At 47.4% G+C, this 12,746-nt stretch overlaps 1 protein-coding gene across 2 annotated transcripts in view; it reads left to right on the top strand.

Moving 5' to 3' along the window:
* MRNIP (MRN complex interacting protein) overlaps window positions 1-12,518 on the top strand; it is a 100,549-nt gene extending 88,031 nt beyond the window's left edge. Inside the window, exon 7 of one of the 2 annotated variants that reach the window (XM_069199508.1) lies at window positions 8,162-12,518. In XM_069199508.1, coding sequence (XP_069055609.1) covers window positions 8,162-8,794 — 633 coding nt within the window. In that variant the 3' untranslated portion in view covers window positions 8,795-12,518. The remainder of the gene's footprint in view (window positions 1-8,161) is intronic. The other variant, XM_069199507.1, reaches the window with a different exon arrangement.
* Window positions 12,519-12,746: the final 228 nt, after the last annotated feature.

Raw genomic sequence — 12,746 nt, 5'->3', positions numbered from 1 at the left:
ATCTCTGCCGCAAGATGGGGCAAATATCGCACCGGGTGGATCCAAAAGTATGCAAAATGGGCCTGAGCACAGTAATAATACAACTCCAAATCTGGGGCGGCAAGCCCACCCAGCTCAAATGGCAGCGTCAGCTTCTCCCATGCGATCCTGGGCTGCCCGCCTGCCCACACCATCTGCACCAAAGCCGATTGAAGCCTCCGCAGGATGCTCAGGGGCAGCACCAGTGTAAAGTTAACAAAAAGATACCGAAATTTAGGTAAAACAACCATCTTGGCAATGCCAATGCGCCCACTCAGCGAAAGCGGCAGGGAGCGCCACATTTCCAGCCTGTCCTCCAACCAGGCCACCAGCCTACCATAATTAGCAAGCCAAAGGGTCTCCACGTCACAGCTGAGCCATACACCCAGATACCGGACTGGGCCCTCCGCCCACTCCACAGGATAACGCAACGGAAAGCGCACCGTACTAAGAGTAAGAGGGAGCACCACCGACTTAGACCAGTTCATCACTATGCCAGAGAAGGTACCAAAGTGGACAAACTCAGTGAGCAGAATATCCAATTTTCCACTTGGCTCCCGCATATACAGCACAATATCATCCACGTACATTGAGACCAAAATCGGGCGACTCCATCGCAATAGCGAAAAGGAGCGAGACAGAGGGCACCCTTGATGAGTTCCCCGGGCCACCAGGAAGGGGTCCGAGATACATCCGTTCAACTGGAGCCTCGCAACCAGATCCTTATAGAGCAAGCGAATCAACCTTATAAAGCGCGCACTCATACCAACCTTGCCCAGCAGAGCAAATAGATAGGTCCAGGACAAGGAATCAAACGCCTTTGTCGCATCCAAAAACACTGCAGCAGCCTCATCTTCCGCCGCAAGGCTACCCAACACCGCAAAAAACGTGCGCAAATTGTGCGCTGACGAACACCCCGGGACAAAACCAGACTGATCCGGGAGCACCAGCCGCAACATCAACGGCTGCAACCGGAGCGCAATCAACTTGGCCAAGATTTTATTGTCAACATTAATCATGGAGAGCGGGTGGTACGAATCGCAGCTACAAGGATCCTTGCCTGGCTTAAGTGTTGTGACGATCAGCGCCTCCCGCAACGAAGCGGGGAGAGCGCCCGCTTCCAACGCCTCAGTATAGACCTCCAACAGGTAGGGAGCCAGAATATCGGAGTACTCCTTATAGAAGGCAGGGGTCAAGCCATCGAGACCCGGAGCCTTATCACCAGGCAATCCACTAATTACCGCCTTGACCTCCTCCACCGAAAAGGGCTCATCAAAATAGGCTCTATGCTTGTCATAAAACCAGAGCAGACTGAATTCAGCAAAATAAGCCTGGAGCACATCAAGGTTCGTCTCAGCATGGGCCGAGTACAAATCCTCAAAATATCGTGCAAAGACCTGCATAATCCTCGCCGTTCCAGTCACCCACTGACCTCCCTGCCCGTCTATCCCAGTTACATACCCACTCGCCCAAGGCTTGCGCAGCATGTTCGCCAATGTGCGATCCGCCCGGTCACCTTCCCCATAGTGCCGGGCCCTGGCATATTTCCCCAGGAAACACACCTCGCAATCAGATGCCTCTTCAGATCTAGAAACCGCATCCCGCAAAGTCGCCAATTTTGCGTCCAACTCCACTGAGACTCCAGTTCAGCTAATTCTTGACGCAAGGCACGAAGCACACCGTGCTGCTTAGATAGGCACACCCCTCGAATAAACAAGGCTTGAAGGCCTCCCAGAGCGTTCCAGCAGAGTTCACCTACCCGTGGTTCTCAGCAAAGAAATGCACAATGGCTTCCCGCACCTCCTCACGAAACACCACATCTCGAAGAGCTCCCTGCGGCAAACGCGGCCCCCAGAGTCCCAGGTATCGACCGCTGCAACTTCACCGGATAATGGTCCGAAAAGGTCCGGGCCAGATGCTCTACCGATTGCGTCCACATCCCTAGTCCCCAACAAGCGGTCCAGACGAGACCAGCTATTATGAACATAGTTAACGCATGTGCCATCCCTCAGATCCCCATGTTTAGCTCTCCATAGATCAACCAAAGCGCCATCATTCATCACATTCTTCAAAGCAGCAGCGGAATGTTGGGGCCTAGTCGAGCTCTCTCGGTCCCTCTCCGGGTCCAGAAACACATTGAAATCTCCCCCCGCAGATCACAGCTCCACTACCCAACGATTCCACCAAGCGCCACACCTCACAGAAGAATCCAGGGTCGTCCACATTTGGGCCATACACTGACACCAACCAACAGGGCCTGTCCAGCAATGTCCCGCCCAGCAGCACATATCGCCCATTTGGATCCACTATCACTCGATGCATACGCCACTGCAGCCCCTTGCGCAGCAAAGTCGCCACTCCTCTAGCATAGCTCGAAAACACCGCTTCATGACACTCTCCAATACACCCCGCCCTCAACCGCTTCAACGTGTGCGCCTCCAGATGAGTCTCCTGAAGTAGACACACATCGATGCGATGCCTTTGAATGTAAGCAGAGATATGACGCGCCTTCCGCTAATCATTCAAGCCACGCACATTCCATGTAAAGCAACTAACCATCGTCATTGCCCCCAGCCTCATCCCAGCAACATTTCCAGGCGTCCCATCACAGATCCGACAGCCACCTCCAACCAGCTCCACCCAGCACAACAAAACAGTAATATAATCCTAACAACACGGATACAACAAATCAGGACCCAGTCCCACCCCCACCCACGCGCCCCCCCCCCCAAACGGGTCAAAGCAGACCCCCCCATATCCCCAAACAGAAACGATCTGAACCCCACATCATAAGAAAAGGACTGATCCAGGGGTCGTAAGTCTAGCCATCCAGCCCATCCGAATAACAGACAGGCTGGAAAGGACAAAGGGCTAGAAAAAAGCAGATAAACTGATTCAGCAGCGCTGAAAAAAAAGTCAGAGGCACCACCGGTGCGGCACCCACCATGTTTCAGGGACAACCATCAACGCAACTTCAAGGCAGTCAATCAGTGTCACTAAGGTGTGCCTGCTCCGAGCCCAAAGCTCCAGACTGTTCAGCTGCAGAACGCCGAGGAAGCGTCTTGACAAACTTGGCCGCCAACTCCGGATCTGTAAAGAAATGCAATGTTCTGCTGTCTTGTATCCGAAGCTTAGCCGGGTAGATAAGCGAAAAATGAGCTGCAGTCAGACTCGGAGAGCGCTTAGCCGGCAGGAACGCCTTACGTGCCGCCTGCACACTTGGAGTGTAGTCCGGAAAAAATTGCAGCTCAGTGTTTCTGTACACCGCCGGGCGGCGGTCCCGAGCCAGTCGCAGCACAGCGTCGTGGTCACGATAATTCAAAAGACGAAAAATAACAGGTCGCGGTGGGGTCCCAGGAGGGGCCCTGGGGCCCAGAGACCTATGAGCCCTCTCCACCACTAGCATACGAGAAAGCTCACCAGGAAACAAATCAGCAAGCATTTGCTCCACGAAATCCTCCATCCTGCCCATGTCTGTGGTCTCAGGAAGGCCAAGCAGCTGAACGTTATTGCGCCAGGACCGCGCCTCCAAGTCTTCATTCTTGGTCCTGATGACCTCCAGCACTCGCTCCATCTGTAACAAGTGCTCCCTCTCCCCGTGTCGCTGATCCTCCGTCTCCGAGGTGCGCGACTCCAGCTGCTCAAACCGAGCATCATGCTCATCCACCCGAGCCCTGATGCGGTCCATCTGCTCTGTCAAATGGTCCAAATTGGCGTCTATTCCAGCCAAGCTGCACTTAAGATCCATGAACATGGATTTAACGGAGACAACAGAGGGCCCATCGTCCATCTGCACCTCACCAGATTGCAGCGCGGCGGTACTCCATTTCCGTTTACCGCCCTCAAAGGAGATCTTGGCCTGTCGCTGCTCCACCTTACCCATTGCGACTTCCGTGGAAAGCCCAGACGCTCCACCAGGCGCCCAAAGGCAGGCGGGCCCACAGCAGGCAAAGAACAGCTGACAACTCACAGGGGATTCTCCGGCCACTGGCCAGACCACACCTGCCGACAGTTGCACTCCTCCAGGGGCAAGTGCCCATCAGCCACAACACCAACAGTCGTCTTCTCAAGCGCACGTGAGGCAATCCAATTGCCTCCTCAGCTCTCCTCAAGCACCAAAAAGAAAGGAAAGAAGAAGCGTTCCGTCGCCTACAACAGGCAACAATGGGCAGCAATAGCAGATACACCACCTCCACATGCGGGCCCAAACAAAAAAGGCCCAGCAAGGCTCCCCCCCTGGCCCGATCTGGCCGGCGACAATGGAGTACAGGCCCCTCCAGCAGGGACCCACCACCTGAAGTTCAAAGCAAGGGCACCCCTCATGAGGCCATAGAAGGTTCCCAGCCTCACAAGAGGGAATCTCCGTCTCTCCGTCTTGCATCTCACGGGGGCCCCCGCACCGCAAGGGCTCCACCGCCCCGGGGGCCCCCGCCAGCCTCCTCCAAGTCGGGCCTTCCCACCGCTGGTCCGCACCTCCAAGGCGGGAAGGCCTCACTCCCGCGACACGCGCCGAGCAACAGCCGCACGGCACCAAGCCAGGCCCAGCCGGGGCCTACAGCCTCACGGGGCTGCGGCCCGGCAAGACCGCCGAAGGCCCCCCTAACCAGCGCGCCTCTCCCCGATGGGCCGCAGGGTAAACCCCACCCAGGCCCCCATATCCACCTCCAAGGCGGGAAGGCCTTGTATCCGCGGGGCACGCCTCCAGGCAGCCATACCCTACAGGTTAACCGCGCGGCCCCAGGCCAGGCCCAGCACGGGTCTACAGCCTCACGGGCCGCGGCCCGGCAAGACTGCCGAAGGCCCCCCCAGCCAACACCGCCGCCTCTCACCTCCCCGGCCCCCACAGCAGCTCGCGGCAGCCCGGCGATCCAAGCGCGCCGCTCTTCGCCAGGCCAGGCGCAGGCAGGGCCTCCGTCACCCCGCAGGCTCCCAGGGCAGCGAGCCAGCCAATTTACAGACCGGGGGGAGCCCAGTCCATACGCAAAGGCCTCCGGCCGGGGGAAGCACCTCCAGCACCGCAGAATCAGGGGAAATGAAGAATTCTAGCCCTAAGTCCGGCAGAGCCTCACGCTGTGATGGCCATCTTGCCGGCAGGCTAGCTCCGCCCCCCACAGATGTGAGGTTTACGAACAATTTGTTATTACATTTTAAAGAATCACCCCAGCCTCCTGTCCATTAAACCACTGACTAGTAAGCCTTTTCACTACTACAATGCTAAGTCATTTATGTTGTTACTTGGTTTACTTTGCATATGCCTTTGTAAATATTTATTTTTCACCCAACCTCTGCAGGCATTCTAAAGGTACTATGGATTTGTGGATTCCCCTGGATGGGACCAAAAAGAGAGACAAAAGTTAGCTATAATGTATTTGTTTTGCGGGAAGAAAAGTGCTGTGCAAGAAAGGGCATGTTTTTTGTTTTACAAATTCCATCAACGAAGGGTTTGTTGCTCTTGGACCACCATCTTCCTACTTTTCAGGAACAAGCCAGTTGTATTAAAAAAACATTTTTATACTACAGCTTTTGTAGCTTCTGTTTTTTTCTAAGAGGTATCAATTTGTCCTAATTTTTGTGGTTTACGCCTTCTTTCAGCTTGTGGTGGAAGTAGGTGTAAGACCTATAGGTGATCCCAAAAATCTATACTTTTTAAAAAGTAGACAAAATTCTGAATTCAGCAAGCAGTCATTTGCGTAGCTCCTTAAAGGTTTTACCCCAAAAAACTGTTAAAAAAGAAAAGAAAATTAATGGTAAAAAATAACCATGTGTAACTACAGTTCATCTGTAATTTCTGGTTACATTGGCCGATTTACATAAGCAGTACACTGTTATGTCCGAGAAACCCTTCTGGTCGCAGTGACGTATAGAGTTCGTAGGTTCCCCAAAAACGAGTGATACCGAAAGCCAACAACTGAGCAGTTTTTTACAATGATTTTTGATTATGTACTGACTATACAGCAATTAAAATGTTAAAATAAAAAGAAGGAAGGGTGGGTAAGAAGGAAACCTATATATTACTGGAGTGTGTATATAAGATGCTGAGTTTAGGGGCAGTGGTTATTTGTACAACCCTAAATGCGAGATTATCTGCACTGTTGTGATTTAAAGGGTATTTTGCAAAATGTTTTCTTTCGTGTGCACTGGCCTACATTTTTAAGCCACAAATGCACATAAATCCAGTTATTAAAAAGTGTTTTACCACCAGCATTTCCCCACAACTCCAGATAAGAATGGTACTGCATTTATGTGGGTAGGCTAGCACTAGTGACAGGTAAGGGTTCAAAACACATCATGTAAACTTATGGAAGCCACACTTTTTCTACTACCTCGCATACCCCCACGTCTCCAAATACAGTAAAAATGGTACCTCATTTGCTTGCCCAGCACACATGACTGGAAAGAGCTCAGAAGGCAATGTGGTGACATCAGCATTTCCTGTCAATATATTAGTTGATTTGGCAATTCAAGTAGTTGTGGTTTTTGGGCCCAGGCTCGGCGACCACTCAGGGAAACCTGCCGAATCCAGACATTTCTGAAAGCTAGACACTGCACTAGTCCAGAATGGTGTGCCTGTCATGGATCCCACGATATTTTCTTACCCACAATGCATTGTAAAGCTCAAACATTGTCGTAAAAACCCATATGTCTGTAAGGGAAAGTTCCAGAAACTGAGGGATCCTGAAATTCCCTATTACCCGGTGTTCCTGCATGCCCGCCAATATAAATAGTGCCCCACCTGTGTGGCTGAGCTTAGCTCCTGCTACAGGAAAGATAGCAAAATGCAATGTGGTGATATCAATAAAAGAGGTAGCTGCGGTATTGAGACCCAGGCTTAGTGGTCACGGAGAGATACACACAAAACCCAGATACATCTAAAATTGGACACCCTGGAAAGCCCTGGGTGGTGTGCTTCGTGTGGATTACCCACAATGCCCTGCAAACCTCAATCTGCTGAAATTCGTGCATTTCCCTTGCATTTTTGTGGCATAACCTTTTGGATTCCGCAGGAATCCACACAAATCCTGCTACCTAGCAGTCACCCACTAGTCCTGATAAAAATGCAGCCCCATTTGCATTGCTGGGTCTAGTACCTACAACCGGAATGGATGAAAACAGGGTCATTGAGAGTACCACCCACAATCCTGCAGCAGAAAGGCACTCGAGAGACACTGGGAAAGGAGAAACGGTTTCTTTTTCACCAGGTGTCTGTCTTGGTGCCTGATTCTGACCACCACCTCCCACAACAGGACACAATGGCTTCATCAAATCAGTCCTCCTTGTCTGATACACTGTAAACAAATGCGTCCAGAGCGTCTATGGCAAGTAGTGATACCATTGGTGAGCCAGGCGTGCTAGTGTCGCCATCATGTCAGGGGTACAAGCTGAGGCGCTTCTGCTGGCATCCCAGGAGAAGGCATGTGGCGAGGGGAGTGCCAGCAATCCACCCCCAGGTGGACACGTCCTTGGCACCTGAGAAGCAAGCTAAGTGGGTCACAACAGCTTGTCTTCCTAAAAATCGGGTTGTGATTCTAGAACTTTTGTGAAGCGTTGCTCTAAAGTCCTCTATCACACTGTTAGAATACATTTTGCCTTATTGATGCTAAAGCAAATTTGGAAAACCGTCCTAAATTGCTACCTTGTCCCCGGATTATAACAGATACCTATTAACTCCTTTTGAATTTATTTTTTATTTTATTTTAAAAAGCACACCCTCTAACTGGGTTAAAAAAGGTCCCCAACTCTTCTTCTCGTTTGTACTTCTTTAATTATGAATGTAAATTGTAATTAACTAATTGCAAATTTAGCTGGGTGCTTGCATTTGGATCAACTACTTTCTTGTTTGATAATTTTTTGAAATCTCTTTAAAGAGTAGTATTTATGTAACCTAACTTATTCACCAATCCCCAAACCTACCATTCTGATGAGCATTCGGACTAGAACTGGTGCTCTGATGGAAGAAAGGCTGACTTAAGGAGTTGCTTGTTATTCGGAATAGCATGCACTACAGCAAATTGCAACATTCTTACTAAAGTTATACCTATTCATGAACTGAACCACTCAAACGTATTTTTAACATATGAATTAGTAGTGTTTGTGTTTTCTCTTTACTCTTGTGTTAAAACCTTTGTTTTCCCCCTTTGGTCAGACTTGGAAGGGTTTCACAGGGAAGCCCAGCCAAATTGAATGTGATGCCAGAATGGAACAGTCAAGGTCATCAGAGCTGTTTCCAAAACCTGAAGTGTATGAAACTCTTCGATTTGAGCAACCCTGCACTTCCTCCTCCAAGTGGGGCAGATACCTCTCCTGTGTTGAGAGTTGTGAGAATGTGGGTGACCATCCATATTCAGAAGGCGTCCAGAATCCATGCACGCCCCTATGGACCTCTGCCACGAAAGGCTTTCTCCAGGAAGGAACTCAGCAAGCCAATAACGACTTTATGAAACCAGACAAAGGTGAATGGAAAGGAGAATGTCTTGGGCGTTTGACAGAACGGAGTGTCCACCTGCCACATAAATCGTTTATCTGCACCAAGGGCCCGCCCGCTGTGAACAATATCAACAACTCAGCTCTGACAGACATTTCACAAGATTCCCAGCGTGTCTGTAAAACTTTGTCTGCTCCAGATATAAAGAAATGTCCCCCACCAGTGGGAAGCTCCCAGTTACATAGTTTTGTAAGTCCTGGGACATCAACTGCTTTGCAGTCAGTGCCACATGCTGGTACTGCTGCTCCAAGCGGCCTGTTTCAGACAGAAGAAGACTTTGATGATGATATATGAAATGCAAGCTGTTTAGCACCTTTCCGGGTGTGACATCAGTTGTCTAATTTGAGAAGATTATCGGTTAGAAGACTTTAACCTGCGCAACATATGTTATTTTGTTGCAGCATAATGAGTTTGGGATGGCTTCTTATTCTGTATTGTACTGGCTCTCTCACACACTATTTTGCTTACAATGCTTAATACCTTAATTTATAAGTATTTGTAAGATCGCCAAGTTACTTGAAGGTGGCAGACTTAGAACAATTGAGTGTCTTAGATTAATTCAAGAGCTCTACATAACGTTTGTTTTGTCAGTGAGATTTATATCGGTGAACACTGGAGTGAGCTTTGTCTTTACATGTCAAGTGTAGCACAAACAATGCAAACAGTTTTCAAAGCAGAAGGGCAAAGACAGTACAGCACATCCAAATTGGACCCCAATTCCACATACGTGCAACTCAGAACAGTATCCGCTGCTTAAAATACTGCTGCCGTACCAGAAAATGGATAGAGACCTATCGGGACTTCTCTTAATTTCAGTTCCAAAAAGCCCATACAGTCAATGTGTTTCATTCAGATGAATATTCTTCAGGGCTGCAGATAATAACACAAGCATAAGAATATGCCTAAATAAATACAATGTGTTCAAAATGCTACAATTTTACAAATAAGAAAAACACCCCAGTATACTACATATGTAGTCAGTTTGACTGAATCACAAAATGTAAACCTAAAATTAAAGAGGTTTGAAAACGTTGAACATGGCAATATTAGTAGAAACATAATAGACTTGCATGCTAGAAAATGTAACATGGAGATGAAGAAATCGAAAATGTAACGTACAAAATACAGAAAAAATACAAGTAAGAAAAAGAAAAGCCGATTAAAGGCACAGAACCCAATAAATGAACTGGAAACGTTTTTTGTTTTTTTTTAAACCATATGCTACCATTTAATTGTAAAATCAGAAATAGTGTAGCCAGCCCCACATAATATGTCCATACATTATTATACATCATACATAATGGATGACATATTCTAAGGCATATTCTTACACTTATGTTATTATCTCCAATCCTGAAGAAGTTCGTCTGAAAGCAGCTTGTTGGCTGTATGGACTTCTTGTAATTGAAATAAAGATGACTGATTTATGACACCAAGAGTCTTCCCTTTTGTTTATTGAAGATAATGGCTTGAAGAATATTATTCTTTACCAGAATGCTCCCTGATAGGGCTCTTTGTAGCACAATCAGTGGTACAGCAAGCTTTTATATGTATTCCACTCATGCTTCAGGCATGCAGTGAAGGGACTGCCTTTTGTGAAGACGACATGGGATTCTTGGTTCTCTACAGTGCATTGCTATGAAATGTGCTTTCCAATTAATCCCTTACTGCCATGTTGGCAATAGCTCTGAGTTGTGAACATCTACCTGCAATACAGGTTGACATCTTTACACTTCCAGGCCCCTTAAGACATTGTAGCAAGCAGACAACAAAACTAATTTCAAATGTACACTTGAAACTGGATGAAAACATTGTTTTTGGATGGAAAGGACATATTATAAATAGTTAATAGAAGCTCTTAAGATTGGACTATAAAGTTTAAAAGAAATGCATTTGTTTATTTAAGAAAAATACATACCATGTTAAATTCCTCATTAATGCAATGTTCATAGTTGTCTTTATTTTATAGTGGACTCTCATTGCATAAAGTGTAATGTGCATGAGATGGTGACATTGGTAATAGTTAATGGTTGGCAGTCACTCAGCAACGCAAGATGTTGCACATCTTGTGCTGGCTAATTTTTCTGATTGTGTATGTTAGCTTCAACATGAGCAGACTTTTTAAAAATAATTTTACTTTTTTTCTAATTGCTTCTAATAAATTGTATACTAGTCAGCAGCATGTTTCGATTGTGCCACGAGTTTGAGCTGTAACTTATTCAGGTAGTCAACATCTTTTTCATATCCAATGATTTTTGTTAAAATGGAAACACCTACCTTAGGCAGAGCCCATTCCATTTCAGGATCTTTTTGGCTCTTGTTTTATCCGTAGGATACCTAACTTTTTGAAAGCTGACAAGCATATATGACCTATCTTCCCCCAGTAGATTTCCTACAATCCCTGCAATAGCAGTCCTATATTGTGTTGTGTGCGAGTAGTTTGGACACAAGTACATAATCCATTACCAATGGTGAGAGGGTGTTTCTGTACATGTAACCAATGTAAAACATGGGGGAGCTCCAGAATGCCATCCATCAAGATGGTTATACTGTGGTAGGTGCCTGAATGCCAGAGGTCACCATCTGGCAAAATCTATTCCCTATGTGAAAAATACTGCTGAAGAACTCTCAATTCCAGCTGTGCTACTGTACAGGCCTTTGTGGGAAACAGCATCATAAGGCATTGGCAGCCTGAGTGTGATGCAGCCCAAGTAGCAGACGGTGGGCCGAAAGGCCTGGTTGGCCGTCTGCAAGCCCCCTGCATTCAGTGATCAGAGTGGGGCTTCTAGAACTGTTGGATCCACTCAGGGAGAGACTGCAGGACATGGACAGCAGAGTCTGGGTGACCGCGATCCTTGGTGTGCCGTACTGGAGGGTTAAGCAGCTTGTCTTCTGTCAAGCAGGTATGGTTAGTAGTACTACACAGCTGACAAGTTCAGTGCTGACCTAGATGGACACTGATTGGGGCAATAATAGCGTTATGATGTGACCTCCCCAACCCACATCGAGAATCTCCAACGGGCCAGAGGTGTACATGGACTTTAAGGTGGGTTCCCGGTAAATGATTAAGCATGCCATAGATTGTAGTGTCACGGTGGATACTGTGTGTCTGGCTGGTATTCTGCTTCAGCAGTGAGAGACTAGCAGCAATGCATTGCCACTTTAATGAAACCTCCAGTAGGGTCTGCCTGTGCTCCCACAGTGTTGGGTGTAAGGAAGTACCTTAATAATCCCAGGGGGCTGATGGGCTCCATCGTTTGCAATGAACATGATATGAAAGTATGCTGATTGTGATGGGGCAATAGGTGCAGTGATCCCACCACCTGTTCCTTTCCCTTCATATAGCATGCCGCTGCACACTGGATGGGGCAAGCGGAAGATGTAATTATGAATGCTAAATGACAAGCTAGGTGACTGATCTGCCACAAACTTCATTCGCTGTCCTAAGTACCTAAGGGTGTGCCCGCACAGAAGTCTTGGTGACTGCTTTGATATCTGTGGTGTGATTGAGCAAGCAGGGGAAAATTTAGACATATGCCCTTTCTTGATACCATTATTTTAAGCTAAAACACCAATCATGTGAAAAGCTGATCAACGACAGGCAAGGCTGCCTTTTAAACCAAAAAGCACAAATAAGTTGGCAGCGTCGGACAGCAGGCACAGCCATTTTGAGGTAACTAATTAAGGGGTTCCAATCTGAGTGCAAAGGCCCTTCTAATGTGTACGCAAAAAAGCCTCATGTCTATTGATAGTAAAATTTGTACGCTAAATTACAGGATGGGCAACATGGTCACAAGGAGAAAGCCCATGTAACCGTATCAGAAGCTGGGCACAGCGCAACATTTCAGTGAGGTTACTCTGCAGTGGTCAATTCATGTATTGCGTGGTCAACAATAATAAAATCTTCTTCGACAAACCATATTCTTTGGCACCAAAAATTGTCTAATTTTACATGTTGCTCCCCCCCCTCCCCCAACCAACTTGCCTACCCCTTTATTATTATTATATGTATATATAGAACTGGAATGTTGTATAAATTATAAATGAAAGTATAAACAGCACATATGCAACAACTTTCCATTAAAAATAATCTTATACAGGCACACCCCTTGAAGTCAAGTGTTTTATCACAGACGTCTACTATATCGTGTGGCTTTGTGGTCCATCGTCAGGTCACAAAACAATTCATCATGGATGTACACATGCCCGATTTTTGCCGACAATGTGCTCCTTTCTCTTTCTAATA

Source organism: Pleurodeles waltl, chromosome 7 (assembly GCF_031143425.1).
Source record: "Pleurodeles waltl isolate 20211129_DDA chromosome 7, aPleWal1.hap1.20221129, whole genome shotgun sequence".
Classification (NCBI taxonomy): domain Eukaryota; kingdom Metazoa; phylum Chordata; class Amphibia; order Caudata; family Salamandridae; genus Pleurodeles; species Pleurodeles waltl.
This window is presented reverse-complemented; position numbering and strand designations above follow the sequence as displayed.